The sequence below is a fragment of the Carassius gibelio genome, chromosome A22 (genome assembly GCF_023724105.1).
Source record: "Carassius gibelio isolate Cgi1373 ecotype wild population from Czech Republic chromosome A22, carGib1.2-hapl.c, whole genome shotgun sequence".
In the NCBI taxonomy this organism is placed as follows: domain Eukaryota; kingdom Metazoa; phylum Chordata; class Actinopteri; order Cypriniformes; family Cyprinidae; genus Carassius; species Carassius gibelio.
Window position 1 is genome coordinate 12,594,038 of NC_068392.1, and position 21,281 is coordinate 12,615,318.

Sequence of the window (21,281 nt, forward strand, 5' to 3'; positions counted from 1 at the left end):
CAACACCTACCATCATCTCTTTTTCTGGTCATCAATCTCTCTTTTTCTATTACATTTAACACCAATTTTCTTTCTACATTAAGCTTCTCTTCTCTCTCTGCAAGCTGAAACAGCAAGCTGACAATTAGCTTTTGTAATAATATTCGCTTAATGAATTATGAATTGGACAAGACCAAAATAAAACATACCTCCTGCAGCTCTGCGATTTTTGTAGCCAGTTTGAGTCCTGCAATTCAGGACGAACATGTAACTAAGTGCAGGTTTGCGGATTATGGAATGTTTAATAACTTTTAATTCATATACGTTTGCTAGGGGTAAGACAATCTGTGCAACACAGAAATAAAATGCATTTATTTACCGATTACATCCTTTTCTTGAACAGGCATGATGTTTTTCCGTCGCAGAAAAGCCAAAATCTGGTTCTGGACGTCTGAATCATCCTTTGAATGGAAAACCTGGTTGACTAAGAATGGAAATGTAGGACACCATCAGCCAATTAAGATACAAAGAGACTGGTTAAAATAATTCTCTGATCAAAAACGCCATTTCAACCAGCCATTTAGATCAAATTAGTGGCTTGTACTCACCTGGACTTGCAAAGCTTCTTGTGTGAAAGTTGAGAGCACCAATCAGGAGTAAAAAAGCAAGTCGTGGAAGAAAACTTCTTGAGGAGAGTCTGTCCATGGCACTCAGGGAAGGATCCCAGGGTGTATTTGCTCCTGCCTGACCCAAGGCTCTTCTGCTGGAGGCTCATCAGATGGGATACATTTAATCAGGTGTGAGGATGTGTCATTGCGGTACATCAAAAGTGTGAAGTGTACCTTCCGTCTCTAAAAAGGGTCCGTGACAGCCAGGACTGATGCTCTGATGTGGTCTCATGGCCAGTGACAATCAATCAGTCAGAGACGGTGTATGTTGGGACTGGAGTAAATCACTGGGGATCATTCGTCTGGGGATGGTTAAATGTTCCTGGCACTCTTCTTTCAATTTTACTAAAAGTATCTACAAGTCTTAAAGACTTAAAGACATTGAGATCCATATCCATAATTAATACAATATACATAACATTTAATTACAATGTAATATTTCTTAAAAATAATTATCAATCATATTTCTAATTCTAATTCAATGATTTTTACTCTGCTGCATATTTACCTGAAATAAAAAAATATATATTCAAATGATTTTCTAATGTCATTAAAATTTAAAAAGTAAGGAATAAGGCATTGACCATCTAATAGAAACCCTATTAAAACCTGAAAAAGAAAATAAGATCCATATCATCGTGTTAAAACAATATTTAAGTTCATGTTATTTTCTGTGTTAGATATTTTAGCCTTTAACTTTTTCTGTTTTCCTTTTTTCCCCTAATATCTACCAGTCATTGAATAATTAACATAATAATTATATTTCTTAAAATAATATTTCACCAAATAGTTTGCTCTGTATTTACAATAAAATATTTTGTTACAATGCTGATTTCTTTTTTTTTCGATACAAAGTCTAAGCTTTCTTACAATAATTAATCAGTAAATAATTCATCCATTAATATACTTGGTTATTCTATATTTAACATATAGAGTAGGCCTATTTAACTTATTTTAATATTAACCATACTTAACTTTTTATATGAACACATTTACATTTTATCATATAGTTACACACGCCTATATATTTTTTTTTAAGATTTTATAATCGTGGAAGCATCGATGTGAGTTGCATTTTCTGAAATTAATAATCTATTAATAAGATTTTATAGGCTATTGGCCTGAAATAAATTTGGCATTCATAAAACTTAAATACCAACCATAAACTGGGTTTTAACATTTGTACAAAACATGCAGGTAGCCTACTTCAGACTGGTGTGTGACCATAGTGTGTGACGTGTGTTTGCTCTCGTGCGCGCGCTCCTCTGCGTGCCAGAATGTGAGCGCGTGATGACCCTCCCTGCAATCCGTATCAAACACACACTCTGCTTTTCCTCGGTGTTTTGTGTGAGTGTGTGTGTGTGTGTGTGTGAGAGAGCTCACAATATTCATCTGCTCTGTGTATAGAGGGAGGGACAGAAACCTCGGCTGGCGACAGAAACCAATCAGAGCGCCACATTACCGAAGACATCGATCGGGATTCATTTATCTGACGGAAACCGCCATCAGTCTGTCAAACAATAACCTTCAGAAACCCCAGATAAACATTACGCGACGACGACATGGCTGACTTTACTATTGATCAGAACAACCTGCCGGGGGTAAAAGAGGGTGAGTGAAGAAGAGGGAGGTGATGAAGATGATGGTGGTGCGCGTACATTGTGTGTTACTGCGTTAAGATAAACGCGAGCTTAATTCAGATGATTCAAAACAACCAAACACGGTTAAATATCATTAACGTTGTCCTGAATTACGAATGTAAACGGTTATTTTGGCTGTCAAGAAATTGGTTAACGTTGCCCTTTGTATCATGAACGGAGATATTTACTGAAGGTAGTTAAGTCAAACAGCCACTGAAAACAACGCTATTAATATCCATCTGATATAGAAAGAGAAAGGGGTTGAATTCAGGCCTGTTTAGACTCAAACATCATGTAATAGATGCCTGACGTTAGCTTTAGTTGCTGTGTGTGTGTTTGTGTCTGTGTGTGTGCGGTCAACAGTGTGAATTCTGGCACATGTGTTGTGAAATTCATCATGAAAATCTTCTGCATACTGAAAATGACTGGTGCAACACAAGCTGTTGATGACTAATCATGTTATTAACGAAAAAAAGAAAATAAATCGAGCTTTGCAGGATCTCAACCTACAGATTTTGAACCTCGTTTGATGTTTAGGATGGATTAGTGTTTACAGACCCTGTCATTTCTGCCCCAAATCCAGTTTGTAATAGGTACCGTACAGATTCGGTTATTGGCCTGAAACCAGTAACATTAGCTGATTGGGCACCAAATGTTGGTTTCTAGTTATTTCATATCTACTAAGTGATTTTGAAATTAATTTAGTTCACCCAAAAATGAACATTGGGCCATTATTTGATCTTGCTCATGCCGTTCCAAATCTCTATGAACTTCTTTCTTCATTTGAATATTGAAGAAGATATTTTGTACAATGTTGGTAACCAAACAGTTGCTGGTAGCCATTGACATCCATATGAAAATATGCTATGGAAGTCACAGGCTACCATTAACTGTTTGGTTACCAGATGTCTTCAAAAATAAAATTAAATATACAACATCATAAATCAGTAAGTTTCCATATGTGATTTTCACTAAGGATTCAGTTGTTGGTCTGAAAAATCAAAGCTAATTGGGAGCCGAATGTTGATTTGTAGTTGGATATAGATGATTTTAACTTAAATACAGCAAAGTTGTTTAAAATTAGCTACTTTTTGTTGAGGTTCAGTTATTGGTCTGAAATTGAAATTCTGAAATCAAGTGGGCTAATTCTAGCTAATTGTAAATAGTTATTTATTTAAAGTAAAAAAATATATAATCAAAAAGACTAACTTAAATACAGTCAAGAGAGTTAAGACCTCTGAAATTTTAAGATGTTTAAAACAAGCTATTTTTCATTTGGATTCCATGATTGGTGTGGAACTGAAGTCCAAATAGTCTGGCTAATTGGTGACCAAATGTTGTTTATGAATTTAATAATATAAGTTACTTTAACTTAAATACGAGAAGGTTAAGACCTTTAGAGGTAGGAAAGGCCAAATTCACCAATTTTAAGGAGTTTGATGTTTTTATTATTAAGTGCTTTTCATTCAGATTCAGTCTGAAACTGAATTTCAAAAATCCAGAAATTCTAGCTCATTTGTGACCAAATGTTGGTTTCTAGGTAACGATTTCATGTGAAATAAACTATATCAACAAGGTATAAATGGCCCTAAATACAGTCACGAAGGTTTAGAGCTCAAAAACGGGATAGGCCAGATTCACAACTTTTAAGACATTTTAATTTTAGGTCTACTTTTGAAGCTAGATTAATTTTATGATGGATAATATATATATTATGTCATACAAATCATATCAGTTTTCACAAACATCAAACGTGACTTTGTGCCTGTGAATGCTTAAAAAGATAAAAAAAAAAACTATTTTAGGCAACAAACTCCCCATATTTGTGGAAGGTAGCCATTGACTTGCTGCACATGAATGAAATTTGTTGATCACAGCTGAGCCTTGTGAATCATTGAACCCATTAAGCGTGTATATTACTCAGTTATTCATGTCCAAAAGTTGCGTTTTTGTAATCCGTTTCTGTTTATTTTTTTATATATTAACTCCATAACAAATCATGTGAAAACCTCGACTTGCAAACTATAGAATATGGGTGCACGATAAATATCGGCCGATAATTATTGCGCATCTCATAAGCACTGACAAGCTGCGCAAATCAATGGTGATAATGAACGTGGATTTGCACAGCTTGTCAGTTAACAATGACTCTGTGTACTAACAGTTGCTCTATGGGAAATCACGCACCCGATGGAATTTACCATTGATTAGAGAACCGGCTTTACTGACGAGATGCGTGTTAATTATCGGCCGATATTTATTGTGCACCACTACTACAGAATGTCGTAGTATTTGGTAGCGCTTAAAAGTTTGTGCATGTTTATGCGAAAGTGGATCTGAATGTTTTCAGCATATTAACAGGATGAAGACGAGCAACACCCCACATTTCTCGCTCATGAGTTTGTTTGTTTCTCCTTGAAGAATGTCCTTGTCGTTTTGTGCATGTGGATTCAGCATTTTGTTGTTGTGTTGCAGCTACTCTTTTCTCATAAAGGCAAAGATAGGGATGTTTGGCTGAAAAATGTGCAAGCTTAAAAAAAAAAAGAGGCATTTTTTGCTGCCTAGCTAAGACCTGCGTTGGTTTCGTGTTTGCTTTGGAGAGCTTACTGCTTTTCCTTGTTGTTACTGCTCCAGTGCTGCTTTTCTTTTGCCTTGAATATCATCATTCTTAATGAATCAGACATTTTAATTGACATCGTACTGTTTGTGTCACTTTAGGCTGTATTTATTTCATGCTGTGTGGTATCACGTTCTCACACATTTATTATCCCAGATTGATTATACACTTTGCCAAATATGCAGTTGGTCCAGGAAGACCCATAAGTTTTAAATATTAGGAGAAGATTCGCCAACATATTCTTTTTGTAAAAGCCCTTTATCATTGAAACATGGTTTATTAGATTGTGGCGGTTTTAACCCCAAGTGAGAAACTTGAATTGATGATGAATTATTAAAACAAGTTTAATTTTAGCGTTTTTAGCAAAAATAGAATTAAAAAATCAGATATAATATTACAGAGGATTTGGGTTATTTCTAATTAAATGCTGTTTTTTTAAACTTTCTATTCCTCAAAGAATCTTGTAAAACATAGTTTCAAAATTACCTGTATAAACTTATATAATAATAAAGTGTTTCATCAGCATATTTGAATGATTTCTGAAGGATCACGTGACACTGTAATGATGCAGAAAATTCAGCTTTGATCACAGGAATAAATTGTATTTCAAAAAACATCCAAAAAGATTATTATTGTTATTTTAAATTGTAATATTTCGCAATATATCTGTTTATACCTCAAACCTGTTTGACAGTAGTGTATATGTTTAGTGTATAAAATGTAAATAAATACACTTATTTGTTATTTATATCTCAAATTTTTCAACCTGGCCCATATTGGTTTACCACTAGCATTTAACTGTGTCATAAATCCAGTTTTCATAACGATAAGCCACATAACTTCACCATATAGCCCCGAAAAAAGGGTCATTTCCAGCACAGGTTCAACAAATTGGCCTCTGAATCACTAAAATTAGCCTATGAGGCCTATAGTGAACGCACAGTCAGCATTGAGATGTTTATTATCAGTAGGAAATTTCTTGGTTCCTCCTGCCAAATGATTCTCAGCGTTTCTCTGAATTCTGTCAGATTGGACGTTAAGATAACACTGTTTCCACCAGCCAGTAGACTGAAATAACAGAAGACGCAAATTTTGCTCTTGGTTCCTCATTTAGCACTATGAATATCCTAAAGACTTGGTTCCGCAGTTCTTCTTCTTCTCAAGATGCCAGTGAAAAAACCTATTAGCAGCTGATGGGTGACGGCTTTAATCACAGAATCGGCTTAATCTTATCCTCATCTCGCCCAAGCTAAGCATACAAACACTGGACACTAGGTAAATTAGTGTTATGTGAATGGTTCCTTCACATCGTTAATAAACCTGCCACTAAAGTCCCTTACATCTGTAGCACAGAGTCTGATTATGGTGTGAAACTGAAGCGTGTGTTTGGTTATGCTAATCACGTTCGGTTCCCAGAAAGAGCAGAGCAGCTTTCCATGCAGACCGAAATGCAAAAGTAGCTTTTATCTGATTTGGGTTAGCGGAGCTTGTATCGAAGGCTTTGAGGGCGTTGGTTGTGTCATCTGTCATGAATTAAGACGAGATGTGGATTTCACTGCTTCAACACCTGCACCTGTCTAAACCGCTGGGAGGCTGCCAGGTGGAGAACCAGGCCTGAATAAAGCATAAAAAAGCAGATAAGAGGATGTTAAAGGGCGGATGTGGAGGACGTGGTTTCAGTTTCTCGAGTTGTATTTATAACTGAGGTGATAATGGTCTGTTCCACTGCAGTTTCAGAGTAACACAGACCCCACAGAATTTCCACAGTTTGCATTGTAGCACAAACATCATTTGGATAGATGTATTTGAATGATTAAAAATATATTTTAAAGGGTTTTAAATGTTCAACTATAAAATATAATTGTATGTTGTCAAAACGGAGTTGTATTGTCTTTTTTTAATGTTATATTATCTTTTATTTTTGCCATGAATATAGACTTTACTGCTCATATGGCATTTAATTTATCTTTTTATCTTTTATTTTTGCCATATAGCCAAATTCATATATGTTTTGCAATCAGCAAGAGTTTTTTTCTTTTAAGGTTTCTAAAAAAATAATAATAATAAATAAATAAATAAATTATTAAAAAAAAAAAAATCTCACTTAACTCCAAACTTTTAAACAGTAGTATGGCCACAGTATTCCCCATACATTGTTTTTTTGTTGTTGTTGTTGTTTTTTGTGGCAGCCCGCCACAAATAGATTTTCCGAAAAGCTTTGACTTTGTTGAATAAACATGAGCTCTGTGCGTTTCAAAATCATAATGCAGTGTCCATCAGTGCAGCTTTGCTTGTTTACAGCCATTACCAGGGAAACCGTTATATTTCTGCAGTTCCAAAAGCGCCTCCTGCTGGCAGAGAATGTATTTGCATTTTCAACCAGCTCATCTGCTGTTTTTGTTCAGACCGACCCGAAAATCAGCTGATGTTTTTATGTAACGCAAACATAGAGCAGAGTTGTACATTTGAACTGGTAGATATATATATATATATATATATATATATATATATATATATATATATATATATATATATATATATATATATATATATATATATATATATATATATATATATATATACACATATGTATTTCTGCCGGGGAAAGTGTACATTATACCGTACATTCAGATAAATGCTCGTAGATGATATTCAGCTAAACCTTACTTAACTAAACCTGTGACTTAGCTCTTTGTTAACAGTAAATAATCTGGTCTCTATCTCTTTCTGTCTATCTGCAGTGTGCCGGGACTTTGCTGTGCTTGAAGACCACTGTCTTGCCCACAACCTTCAGGAACAGGAAAGTAAGTCCTCTCGACCCTTTGCATCTTAAATGAACTTCAATGCATGGAAAGTTATGACCTGGAATCCTGAAGCTGTTTGTTGACACCAAATGAGTCATTCAAAGCCACTCCGGTGTTTTCCAATCTTTAACAGAGAATTAATGACAGTGAAAAGAAAAGTCCAAACACACCTCAGCATCTTCCCCTTTTACTGCAGTGTGAGGATTTAGACCTTTACCACAGATCCCTCAAGTCATCACATGGATTTATTAGCACTTAATTTTAGGAAACGATGCTGAAAGTCACAAAGAGCTCTTGGGGGCTCAGTGGTAATTGTGCGGTCACATTTACGGTTGTTTGGTGAATTTTCAAAGTCTAGTAATTTCAGTAGGAATCCACGCATTTGGGAACTTCATGTGAGGGCGAAAGATTTCCACAAGCAGATGAGTTCATCTGGTTACTCGAATTCCCCGTGTTGACCAGCAGAAAGCTGCTTGGGTTGAAAGGGATTTCTGTGTGAGCTGTGCTTCATACATTGTTGAAAATATTATTTTTTTTCTAATGGAATGGCTCTTTAGACGAAGCATCTGATTCCATGTCCTCCAGCTGCACTTCACAGTCCTTGTGTTTTCTTAAAGATGCTTTGCTGAGTCTTTCTTTTTATGGCGTTGGAAAGATCCTGAAATCTCCCTGTTTTAGATTTGCAATGTGTGCAGTTGTTAGAAACGCAGCTCTTCTCTTTTGAAATTCAGTTATTCTAAAGTCTCCTGGCCAATTCATATTTCTATGTGATTACAAGACTTTGATCTGCTGTACAATACTATAAATGAACACGTGAGGGTAAGTCGCCATTGCAGCATTTCTAATTTTTGTTTTAGTTTGGAGTATTTCATCATTCTCGCTCTCTATTTTATTTACCGTTCAAAATGGCTCCTTGTAAAAAATGTTTCCAGCTTGACTGACATCAGGTTTATCCATCACATAAATGTTTCAGTTTATAACTTTTTCTCTTTCTGGTGATCTTTCTTAAATATAGCGTGCACTCCTGGTCACAGGATCAATAAAAGTGTTCAGACTTTGGGAGGATGAGGCACAGTGTCTGCTAGAATTGCGTCAGTGTCTAAGACGTACTGCCTTTCCATTTTAGCACAGCCTTGAAATGTTTGATGCCATTTCAGAACGTGCTCTCAGATACATTTATATAAACATGTAATATGTGGTGAAGTTAAACATGATCTGTGGTCACTGAATTGGCATATTTTCCAATTGTCAATGTTTTACTAATTTTACAAAAAATTATGTAAAAAATATTGTATTTTGTTTTTTATTCTTATTATTTAACATTTATATTAGAAGTATTATTTTTTTCGTTGGTAGTTTTTACTGAATATTAGACTTTTAATATTGTGGTTTTATAATTATTATTTACAATTATGAATATATGATAAATATATATTTTTATAAAAATATATATGTACTATACTTTCTAAACCCAATATTAAAATGTAAAAACAATTTCAGTGATTTATTATTCACTGATTTTTTTTATGTAAATGTCAGTCTAGTGTGAATGTTTTAAAGGTTTAATTATTTAATACTAATAAGTTAACATTTCTCTGAATAATAATAATAAATATCAAATTCAAGTCAAATTAGTTTTGACCTAATATTTTTATAAAAAAATACAAATAATAATATTAACAATAATACTGCTATAGACATTATTATCAGTAATAATAATAATTATATTATGTGTTTTGTAATAATAATAATACAAATAATAAGTATAGCTGCAATCAGCTATTAAGGGGCCGAGCACAATAGATGCAAAATGAAGAGCTAAGCATGACATGGAGCATCAGATCAACTGCAATAATGAGTAATTAAAGCTTTTTAGGATGATTTCAGTCAAAATGGTTAAAAAAGTTAACATTAATATAATCACTAGTAATATGAATTACTGGTTTATATCACCCATTGAGAAAACTCATTGACTCTGGGATGATGGAATCGGAAGTGATACAATACTAACTTGCTTTTGGGATTTTTGCCTACAAAGTGAGGTCATAGCTCCCCCACTCTATTGCCAGACTGCCATATTATAATTAAATATAATGCTTGTGAAACATTTCTTTTGCAATGCTTCTGCCATATAACCACGTGGATATTCTGTAACATTCAGCGTTGCTGAAAATACGCTCCGCTCTCAAGCGTTCACAGCTGGGTGTTTTCAGATGGCTAAAAAGGCTTTGGTACGCACGCGGCCTTAATGTTGAGACCGTCCTCTGTCAGTGTGTCAAATATCATCCTTTTCCTGCAAGCGGTTCTATGGGCTGCCATTAACTCGTGCAGAAAACGGAAGAATAACAAGAAATCCAATTGATAACGAACACATAGACAGACAGAAAAACTTATCGGCCGATGTTTGAAAAATGGCAGATATCGGCCGATATATCGGCCTTGTCATTTTATTGTCAAACACTAATAATAATAATAACACAAATATATTATTATTATTATTTACACAGTATTACATTTCTAAACTAATTAAATGTTTTTAATTTATCTTGTATTATATATTTAATGTTTTCTTAAAAATCTGTGTGACTATATATAAAGCTTTTGCTAAACCAGTCATGTGCTTCAGATACACAGCGTAGGCTATTTGAGATATCGTTTGCGTTATTTATTTGTATAAGACATGGTGCGAAGTGAATGTCTTAACGTCAGGTTTCCCTTCCTTTACTCTTCCAGTCGAGAGCCACCTGGCATCCAACGTCAACAAGAGCCGTCTGGTGCAGCAGGACCTGCAGGTGGCCAAACGTCTGCAGGAGGAAGAGGACCAGCGGGCCAAAGCCGAGAGCAAGAGACAACACCGCCGCATGTGAGTCACCTGAAACCTTAACACAAGACTACATGAGGCCAGGACGATGATCATGTGGAGGCTAAAGGTCAAACTGCACAGTATCGGTGGAAGAACGCCAACTTAATGTGGAGAAGAAGGCTGTTCTTTTCTCATATCTACTGAAGCTCTCAGTATTATCAGAGTCAGTTGGGAAATCTTGCTTGTTTTGTTGTCTGTTGAGATAAGAGCTGGAAGTAGGAGCTGAAAGTTCATGAGTGTGTACTTGCGTTATCAGTCCTTTATAACTCGTGTTGTCACTCAGATGTTGACATTATGTGAAGCTGTGTCTCCGCTTCACATACACAAACTTAATAGGTGGAGTTGAGTTTGGCTCCTGCTGCGCTCTGAGTTTGTGTCTGAACACGAAGGCCTTGTGCCGTCTCGTAATATGTTTTGACTTCTGCTCATCACACATGCAGATAAAGTGTTCCTTCCTGCTGGGCGACGTCTCAAGGTCTCCGAGCTGATGCTATCATCAGAGTTTGAGCGGGGCAGACTGAGGGGAGACTCGTTCCACAGCTCAAATACTGTAAAAAAAACCTTAGTATGCAGCAGAAGATACTGTTGCAGACTCTAAATCAGTTCAATACAAAGATGTTTTTTAAAAGAAATTAATACTAAGACTAAAAAAAAGTATGGTTTCTACAAAAATATTAAGCAGCACAACTGTTTTCAGCATATTAGCATGATTTCTGAAGGATCGTGTGACACTGAAGACTGGAATAATGATGCTGAAAAATAAGATTTACATCACAGGAATAAATTGCATTTTAATGTATATTAAAATAAAAAGCTTTTATTTTCACAATTTTTTTTTGATATTTCACAATATTCCTATTTTTACTGTATTTTTTTTTAGCAAATAAATGCTGCCTTGGTGAGCATAACACTTCTTTTAAAAACAATGTTAGGCCTAATAGTTTAATAGTTGTTGTCTTCTGTGCTACTTGACTGAAGTTAGTGTAGCTTAAACATGTTTTAAGTCAAACTAATTACATTGACTAGGTTGTAATGGGATTGCTTTACTAATTACTCTCTGAATGGTAATCACATTACTAATTACTGGAGAATTGTCTCCTAATCCTGTATAAAGAACAATATAAGAAATATAAGAGAGAATAGACGCCAGATTGTTCTTTCAGTTCTTTAAGATCAAATACATTTTAACAGTTAATAACAAAAACATGTTGTCTTCAGTCATTGTAGAACTGCTGCATAATAAAATATCATAATCACTCTTTATTAATAGAAGTATTACTATTTTATTTGTGTTTATTTTAAACTAGTTGTCAATATATTGATAATTAACATTCAAATATTAGTAAATATTTTATTATACATAATTTAAAAATTGCATGAATTTTAGTTTTATTGTTAGCTAAAATTATTTAAATGTAATCAAAATTAAGCTGAAAAATATATATATTAAATGCAACTTTCACTTTTTAATCTATATATATATATATATATATATATATATATATATATATATATATATATATATATATATATATATAGATATAGATAGATAGATAGATAGATGCAGCTAACTGAAAGTTTGTTTAGTTGAAGTACTAAAATTACTAAAAATGAAATAAAAATAAATATGCATTAAAAGAATAATTACTAAAGCTTAAACCAAAATGAATTGGATGTATAAAAATATTCTGGAAATATAAAAAAGTATCAACATACTATTAAATTAATACTACAAAACAACATTGGTTTTATGTTATGATTCTATGTTTGATGTGAATAATGGACAACTTAAGACACTTAAATCATCAAACACACTCATTTCTTTATGACAGTTAGTCATCAGCACAAATCTATGGTTTTCCAGCCATAGATAATAGTTACTGTGTAATCCATTTCACCCAGTACTGCAGTCTGTCTTCCAAGAACACTTCCATCTCAGGCACAGGAAGTGAAAGCCATGGGGGCTGATATGAGAACTCGGTGTGTAAACACAAGTGTTTTCTTTCCTCTGTCCTGTCAGTGAACGCAGCGACATTGAAATTGCTCAGGAGATTCAAGAACAACTGGTCCGGCAGGCTGAACAACAGAGGCAGCAGGAGGAGAAAGATGAGGTGGGAGTCTTTCACAACACATTCACATGCTCGGTTCAGATCGGTCAGTTTTGCCACACCCACAGCAGTCACATGAGCTCATTGTGTTTGTATCACTTGAATGCATACTCTACGTGTTGGTCATAAGAAAAGCATAGATGTGTGCACACCCATGACTGTTACAGCATTGCAATGCTCGTTTCCCCACTCATTCCTCTGAATTCATGTTTATCTGCGTTCGACCAGGCCATCGCCCGTAAGCTGCAGGAGCGAGAGATGAAAGAGGAGAGAAAACGACAAAAGCAGATGGAAGCAAACCCTGAGGAGTACTACGAAGATAAAGGTGTGTAAATGGCCTCTGGTGGAAGGTGTGCGATCAAGCAAAGATGGGGTTTGCAGAAGAGAATATGTGGGTTTGGATCGGTCAACACATTTGAATGCTGGAACAGCTGTTCACTGAGTCTACAGCACCTCATCACATTTTACCACAGTAGTGAATTTGAAGTCTATACTCAATGGATACACAAAGAAAAAACACATCTTCGTTTGTAGCATGCAAAAACAAACACAAGCAGTGAAATAAAAAATTACAAAAGCACAGAACAGAATCACTAAAAAGTACAAATTAAAATAGAAGCTAATTCAATTTTAATAAGAATTAGAATAGTATTTAAATAATCTAAAAATAACCAAATTAAATTTAAAAATAAAAAGTAACTAAAATTCTGTGTGAATTAATTGAGGAATATAGTTACTATAGTTACTAACTGAAAGTTGACATTTAAGTACTCTAATGACTAAAACTGAAATTAAAATAAATGTTAAGTGAAAAAGATATATATATATATATATATATATACATATATATATATATATATATATATATATATATATATATATATATATATATAAACATACATGACAAAACACTAAAACACAAAACATTTTACTAAAATTCAAGTGGAAATAAAAATTAAAGCTAACTCAAAATATTATAAAAAATGTAATTGTATATAAATACTACTAAAATTATTCAAAATAACATTTTGGGGTAAATAAATGGCTGAATCCAGCTAAATAGACATATTAAACAAAAACTAATAAACACAATAAAACTGGTTGAGTGAACTAATTGCTGAATCCAGTTACTGAATTTGAAACACGTTTGAAAATAAAAATAACCAAATGATTGGTTAATCATGTATATTTTTGTACAGTTTTAATATCATTAATATTTTGTAGCTTACATAAAATATATATAATGTATGTTAGAAAATTCTCAAATATAAAGAATACTAACATTAAAACATTACAAAAATACATAGTAGTTTTGTTTCATATATAGTTAGGACTAACAATGAGAGTCGGCCAGTAGAAGGACATTAGAGTTTTAACATTCCTTTGGTTTCCTGTTTAACTGTTTCAGAGGTACTGTCATTTCCGTAATTAACACTAATGTTATGCATTTCAAGCTCCAAGCACTCCAGACACTTTTATCTGTTTTTTGTGAAGTTAAACAAAATGTCAACTAATGGGTGACCATTTAGTGACAAATGCTACCAAACTGGACTAGCAAGTTCATGTCAACACGGCATCAGTTAACCACCCGCCCTGATTGGCTGCCCATGCATCCCACGGTGTGCTTTTACATGTTATGTAATCATTGTCTCATGCCGTCATTTAAATGTGTTCATGGTCTCCTGCTGGTTACACGGTATCGTACCCATAGGGTCTGTTTGCCTCATTAAACATGCTCAAATCATTCATTCATGGGTGTTTAATGAATGAATTAAACCCTCTAACCCTAAAGACTGAAACTTGAGCACGTAGTGCATTGCTTCATGTTGTTGATAGTCTGTTTTTAAGGACACTGCCATGATAAGCACAGGTGAGCAGCCACCTACAGGTCACAACATAAAAGATTCAGCATCTTAGGGAGTATTTTTAGCTCTCTCTCTTTCTCTCAAACTGTGACCGCATAGCTGGGCTCCGTTCTCATTCCAGGATGCAAACAATTAGGCCTGGGCTGTGCTTCTGGAGGGATGTGTTGGGGAGGAGATCAGACATGTTTAGCTGAACTCTTGATGCATGAATCTGTGATAAGGAAGTATTTGTAGAATGATTTGATGTCTGATAGTCTTGAAAAAGGCTTGGTTTTGGGCAAAAATCTGAATGAAAATGCACATGTCTATTCATAAATGTCTGCCGTACACACTAATTTGAGATTTGGTTGTAGAAAAAAAGATTAAGGCATTAAGATTAAGAAATATGTGAAGAATTTTGTATATTTTGTTTGCAGCCAGCTACTTGACATAACAAATTTTTAGCTCTATATTCAGTCCCAATCCATAAATTACTGCTTATTAAACATTCTGAATAAGGAATATGCAGACATTTCTAATGTGCTAAACTGGAGTTGGATTCAAAATTAACACTCAGCCAAATGCACTTTCCATTTGTAAATATTTGACAAAACAATACTTTTTGTAAACAGTAGATTAAGTCTATTATATTTAGCAATACTATTCTCTCCACCAAAACTCCATGCGTTGAGACACATGCAATTAATTCAAATCACAACAGAGTATTCAGCTTTTGTGACAAAGTTGTAGTATGCTATAGTATATGAGAGACAAAACGGCAAAGTAAAAAAAAAACTGTTAAATAAGTACATTGATCAAAACAAAGAGTAAATGTAAAAAGAAAATGTTTCATGTAAATATAAATACATTTTTAACCAATAATGCATTTATATTTTTACATTCAAAATGAGATGCAGTTTAATGGCCTTAAAAGTACAAGTTCAATGGTCTTCAATCAATTGACCTTGGCTTGCATGGCATTAGCTAATTTTGGACTTTAACCTGTTCGTTTGATTGGCTTGGTACTACTTGTCAAACAGTAGCATTATTTACCATTTTACTTTCTGCATCATCCAAAATTAACTAACCCTTGTGTACTAACCTGGTTAAGCTTTATTTCCCTCCTTGTTCTTGAACTCCTCCATTTCACACTCACTTTCACACAGCCCCCCGATTTCCACTGGACCTACGAGAGCCAAAACCCCGTTCCGCTTCTCCAGGTCACAGAAAAGGGAAGAGTCACGACTACAATCAAATTCTTTCCCCATACAACTCTCCAGAGCCAGACAGAAAAAGATATCCCAATAGCCATAGTCGATATCCAGAGTATGAGCCTATTGAGTTAGGCCGATCTAGGCATCCAGAGAGTCCAAGCAAGGGACGGGTCCCAGAGTACTGCTCACCTGAGCGACGACCGAAAGATTATTCGAGAGGGGGACACAAACCTCTCGATCTCGATTGCACAGAACCTCGTAGAAGGAAGAAACAAGATCAATGGGATGACCTGGAGCCAGTGGTGCTCCGGAAGGAGAAACCTCCCAGAGATTACTCTGCAAGCCGGGACGGGGTCTCAGACAATGAGAGGATCAGGGAACGAGAACGAGAAAGGGATGGACGGAGAACCAAAGAAAGGTCGAGAGATCGGAACGGGACAAGAAGTCAAGATCGGCTGTTTAGCGGAGATGCCAAGCAATTTGACAGGGGCAGGAACGTGGACCAGGAAATGGACCGAAATGGCTATGGACACGGTAGCAGAGACAGGCAAAGAGAACGAGGCAGAGATGGGAACAGAGGGAGGCACAAAAGCAGGGACCGAGAACTGGACGATAACGGTCTCGCCCCAACTACAGGCTGGTCAGAGGAAAGCCTGGAGTGGGAGGATCTCAGGAACAGGCAGAGGCTCCCGTCAGGTCCTAATGAGGTGTTTGAGGAGCCCGTTCTCAGAGGCCCCCTAAATGAGGACCGGTCCTCTGATCATTCTCCCAGAGAGAGAGGTATGGACCGAGGTCCATGTGTTTGAGTGAACCTGCTTGGACTTTGCGGTGCCTTCTGGTGGTGGGAGTGCTGTAGAGATTTCCTTTTTCCTGTGCATTGGTGATTTGGGTTTCTCATCTTTGTTGGATCGGGACTCTCTAAAATAATTTTGGGGGAATCTTGTGCACTAAATCTGGGCCTTTTTGATCATTCCTTCTTAATCCCAAACCAAAAATGACTGCTTGGGTTACTGTGTCAATAGGTCACAAGGCCTAAAATGATAGTTCACCCAAAACTGAAAATTGTCTTCATTTACTCGCCCTCTTGTTGTTCCAAACCTGCATGAGATTCTTTCTTCTTTTGAGCACAAAGATAATTTGAAGAATGTTGGTTGGTACCAACAGTTTAAAGGTGAACTTTTGGTGAACTATACCTTTAAGTGTGTCCTTCTTTGTGCTTACAACGTGGACTGATGTCCTCTGATGCCCCCTGCAGGTCGGAAGGTGCGAGGAGAATTTGGCTTGAAGGAGGCAACACATGGACTGGCCCACTTAGACCTAAGCGACCAAGAGCTCAAAGACTTGGAGGTGGCACGCAGGCTGCAGGAAGAAGAAATCAAGGTATCTTGAGTCTCGGTGGTTGTAATTATTGGTGATTTGTAATCCACAAATATAACCATGATTTTGTTTTTACAGGCGAGTCAGCTTGACAGAAGAGCCGCTCAAGTTGCAAAAGATGAGGTATGGCATGGTTCATAGTTACTTCTGCACTTTCAGAGATGTCGCTACATCCAGATAAAACATTATTTTGTTTTGTTATTGAATTTTAAGGAAATAGCCCGACGGCTGATGGAGGAAGAGAAAAGGGAGTATAAGAGATCAAAAGAGAAGGAGAAACAAGTGATGGAGAGAAGACGGCCTGAGCTGGAATATAAGGCAAGCGACATCCATTCAGAAATATTCAAGTGATGTCGCCCTCGTCAGCACGCTCTCACTCACATCTTCTCTTCTGTTCTGTCATATTAGCCAGTGCAAGAAGAAGTCGTCCGACCACGAACTCGAGAAGAGCCGCGCATCAGAGAGGACGAGTACCAGAGAGCACGCAACCACAAACCTGCGAGGTACCACTTCTCTAAATCCTTAACACACTCACACTCTGCGAAGTCCTACAGGAGTCTCACGTTTCTCTCGGTTCTTTCCTTCAGGCCGCCTCCTCCGACGCAGCACTACGAGAACATAAACCCGAGCTACGCGTATGCAGACAGCCCTTACTCCCCTCGCCCTCCGTCAAGACCAGAGCCGTACAAAGGTTCACATTGCACCAATAAATCATGATTCTTTTTAAATTCGAATGCCTTTTTAACTTTTGCCGTCTTGATCTCGTCCTCTTTAAGGTGCCCCCTACAGGCCGTGACCAACTGCTGTCCAATCATGAGTTCGTTCGGCCCTTTATTTTGCGAATCAATAGAGGAGAAAGCGATTCAAAAGTTCTTTGAGGCTTTCGGAAGAAGCTACTGACACTTTATTTTATTTTCCCCTCTTGGAGTTTCTCAGTTCATCGCATCAGATGAGCCAATGTCACGTCTTCGTGTTGTGAAAGAGTCTTTTACCCTGGAGCTACGAACTACTGTACCGAACTACTCCTGTATGCTTCTCATGTTCTTGTCTTATTGTGGATGACTGGACAGGAAGGGATCTACTGCACAGCTCTTACGAACATCCCTTTTCTCTTGGCATCTATAAATGAAGTTTCGTCTTGATTCCATGTTGAGTTCAGGATACAGCAGTTTTCCGGCAGTTTTTTCTGTTTTTATTTAATGGAAAACATGCTTGAATTTATATACAGCACATGTTTGTGCTTTGTATTTATTGATTTATTTTCAGAGGATATATTTTATTTTATTTTTTTGATCCATATTTTTTTTTAACGCTGATTGTTTTACGCTTTCCTCGATCGACCCGAAGAGACTGTTAGCATAAACTGGGAATGATCCAATTTGTGGAGATGCGGAATTCCAGTTATCTCATCATCTTAAGAAGCAGGTTCAGTCTTCGAATCAAATCTAATATCAAGGTTGTCAGTGCTTCTTCATATCATTAATGAGAGACTCTTTACTCACACTGAGGGCTCATGTACAGCTAGGGTTCGAGACGCTCAGTTTTCGGGTGCCTTTGTTTTTGTGATATCTCACCTGCAGTGTCTGTAGCGATTCTCTCATCTGCTTCATAGGTGCTTCAGGACTGATGTGCTCCCGTGTTCAACTGCATGCTGGGTGAATGTGAACTCTGTGGGGTCTATATGAATTTTATCATCTGGAAACAAAACCAACATGGCCAAAAACATCTCTACTCATTTTTATATATTTTTATGTTTTATTTATAATTCAATAAAAATTCAAAACACAAGTGAAGGCATGTTAGTGGCATTGCTATTGGCACGGATGTAAACCGTTTTGTTGCTTGCATCATTCTATGTAATTCATGATAGTATATCAGTGTTCAGATTTGCAGTGCTTTGCATTTGGTGTCAAACTTACTTTAAAAACTGACCAGCAAATAAGGCAGCAAACGAGTGATTGGCGTTTATCTGGCACTTTCTATGAACAGAGTACTGAAAAAAAAGGCCTGACATTATTATTGTTATCATATTTTTATATTTTTCTTTTTTTCTGTGTGTCTGTGGGTTTTTTCATGGACAAATAATTCCAAGAAAACAAGCAGATAACCTTCCGTTTTCTTTTTTTCCGTCATTTTTTTTGCACTGCTTTTCTTAGATTTTGTTTTTTATCATTAACTTTTCTAAATCAAAATATAAAAACCCTAAAAAAAACTTTTTATTTATTTATTTCATCAATTGATCAGAAAAAATAAGTGTGTAACGTTCAGAAATGTTTGGTTTTCCTTCGCTTTTTTGTTGTTAGTTTTTTCTTGTTTTCCACTGCATTCCTTTCTTTCGCTTTATTTTATTTTTATTTTTTGGCATTTTTGTTTGTGTTTGTGTTGCTTGCAGTTTTTCTTAGTGTTTGTTTTTTGTTTCGCAGTTTAAGCGAATCTCTAAATACAATGTAAAAACAGTTGTTGTTTTTTCCCCACATCTGTTTATTTCTAGCAAAAAAAAAACATTAAATAGAACAAAGTTTAAAAAGTATCAACAAACTGTGTTGCACATTTCGCTAAATTAATCTGTAATTCTGTTGGAGCTCACTAGTTTGGGACCAAATACCAATAACAGTATTATGATACTTTTTGTGATATCTTACAAAACCATTTGATGTTTTTAATACTAGTATAAAATAATTGCATATAAAACTATCAAATAAAATAATTTATCTAGCATATCTAATGGGTTCCTCTTAAGAAGCTATTATTTATTTAGCATTTATTGCTTGAAAAAAAGTCCAGTTGTTACCCTGTTTATGGAAAGTGCCAAATGCGCATCACTCTTTCAGGGTTTTCTCTCCTTTCCCTTACAGTCATCGCTTACATCCCATGTTCCTGTGTTTTGAAGGGATTACATTTCCCTTTAGGCTTTTGGGAATGGAAATATGATTGTGCAGGTTACATGTAGCATCCTGTACAGATACAACTAGACACAGCAGCTACTTTGAATCGCATTAGTGCCTCTATAAGACCAGTGTTAGATCGCTAGAGCTGAACGCTCGCATCTTATAATGACAATATGCTTCTTTGTATCCGTGCATTCCAGTAAAAAGGCATGGCCAGAAATGCAGCCAATATAATGCGTCCATGCTGCTACGCTTAAAGGGGATTTAAAGACTTTTTCTTGTGGAATTGTTTTGCTGAAATCAGTTTTGAATCACGTTACGTGTGTGTTTTAGTGATGAATGTGCATCTCTCTCTATCTTTAATGCTGTGTCAATCTAGTGCATATCACGGTGCATTTTGCAACGCACTGTAGCATTCGACAAGATAATCTGTACCATTCTGATCGTAAATGGCTAGATGGGTTTTGTGCCAAATGTCATTCAACATTCAGGGATTTCTAGAAAAGTGTTGCTGTAAAACTGTCAACATCTGATGGTGGTGTGATCCGGGGGGAAAAACATCCGGTTTACAGATGTTCTGCTTGAGGCTGTAAACAAACTGAAGTTTTCGCACCTGATATGCCGATGTAAATGTATGTGTGTGACGAGCGATAAGCGACTTAAGCATTTTCCACTCAGCATATGAAGAAGACGTCCATGCCGGTTTGTTTTTCAATCAGCTGCTGCTGGAAACGTTTGTATCTTGCACATTCCCATCGCTTCCACTGGCCAACTGTACATACCAAATAAATGAGCTTAAAAGGGAAAGTTTGTGTCAGTGTGGAGTGTTTGTAATCCAGTTTATCTGATACAAATGACTTAAGTGAAAGGATCAGTGAAGTTAAGTGTGTAAACTTTACAAAAGTTTAGTTTTGCTTTCATCTCTGTTTTGTATTGCTATTCTTTGATTTCCGTTTGTTTACCAATATTTAACGCTCGTTTAAATACTATTTTAAAACCATTTGTCCCGATTGGTTATCTTTAACAATTGTTTATTTCTAACAAAACCTTTTAAATATATACGATTTTTTTTTTTAAAATGTGTGAAAAAAAATAGTTATATAAAAAAAATATATAATATAGAAGAGCAGTGTTGCAAATGATCATTTGAGTGAATGTAAAGTGAAAAGAAGCGTGTAACCTTCTGATCATTAAAGTGCTAAAATCATTGGGAGTCTGGAATTGTATTATTTCTTTATTAAGTTTTGAAGCACTTTAATTTAAAAATGATTTAAAGAGC

General features: G+C 35.8%; 1 protein-coding gene across 3 annotated transcripts; it reads left to right on the plus strand.

The window, feature by feature from the left end:
• The first annotated feature begins 1,869 nt into the window (after window positions 1-1,869).
• On the plus strand, window positions 1,870-20,809 carry LOC127943046 (coiled-coil domain-containing protein 50). 3 transcript variants are annotated; one of them, XM_052539154.1, is made up of 13 exons: window positions 1,996-2,258; window positions 7,646-7,708; window positions 10,442-10,571; window positions 12,592-12,682; window positions 12,908-13,004; window positions 15,690-15,849; window positions 15,880-16,517; window positions 16,993-17,117; window positions 17,193-17,237; window positions 17,328-17,432; window positions 17,523-17,617; window positions 17,702-17,805; window positions 17,891-20,809. In XM_052539154.1, exons 1-13 carry the CDS (start codon window positions 2,210-2,212, stop codon window positions 17,908-17,910), a joined length of 1,722 nt encoding a protein of 573 aa, XP_052395114.1. In that variant the 5' UTR covers window positions 1,996-2,209; the 3' UTR covers window positions 17,911-20,809. The 3 variants fall into 3 exon arrangements, with proteins under 3 accessions (XP_052395113.1, XP_052395114.1, XP_052395116.1); XM_052539153.1 differs by having other exon boundaries at window positions 1,870-2,258; window positions 15,690-16,517; XM_052539156.1 differs by lacking the exons at window positions 15,690-15,849; window positions 15,880-16,517 and having other exon boundaries at window positions 2,012-2,258.
• Window positions 20,810-21,281: the final 472 nt, after the last annotated feature.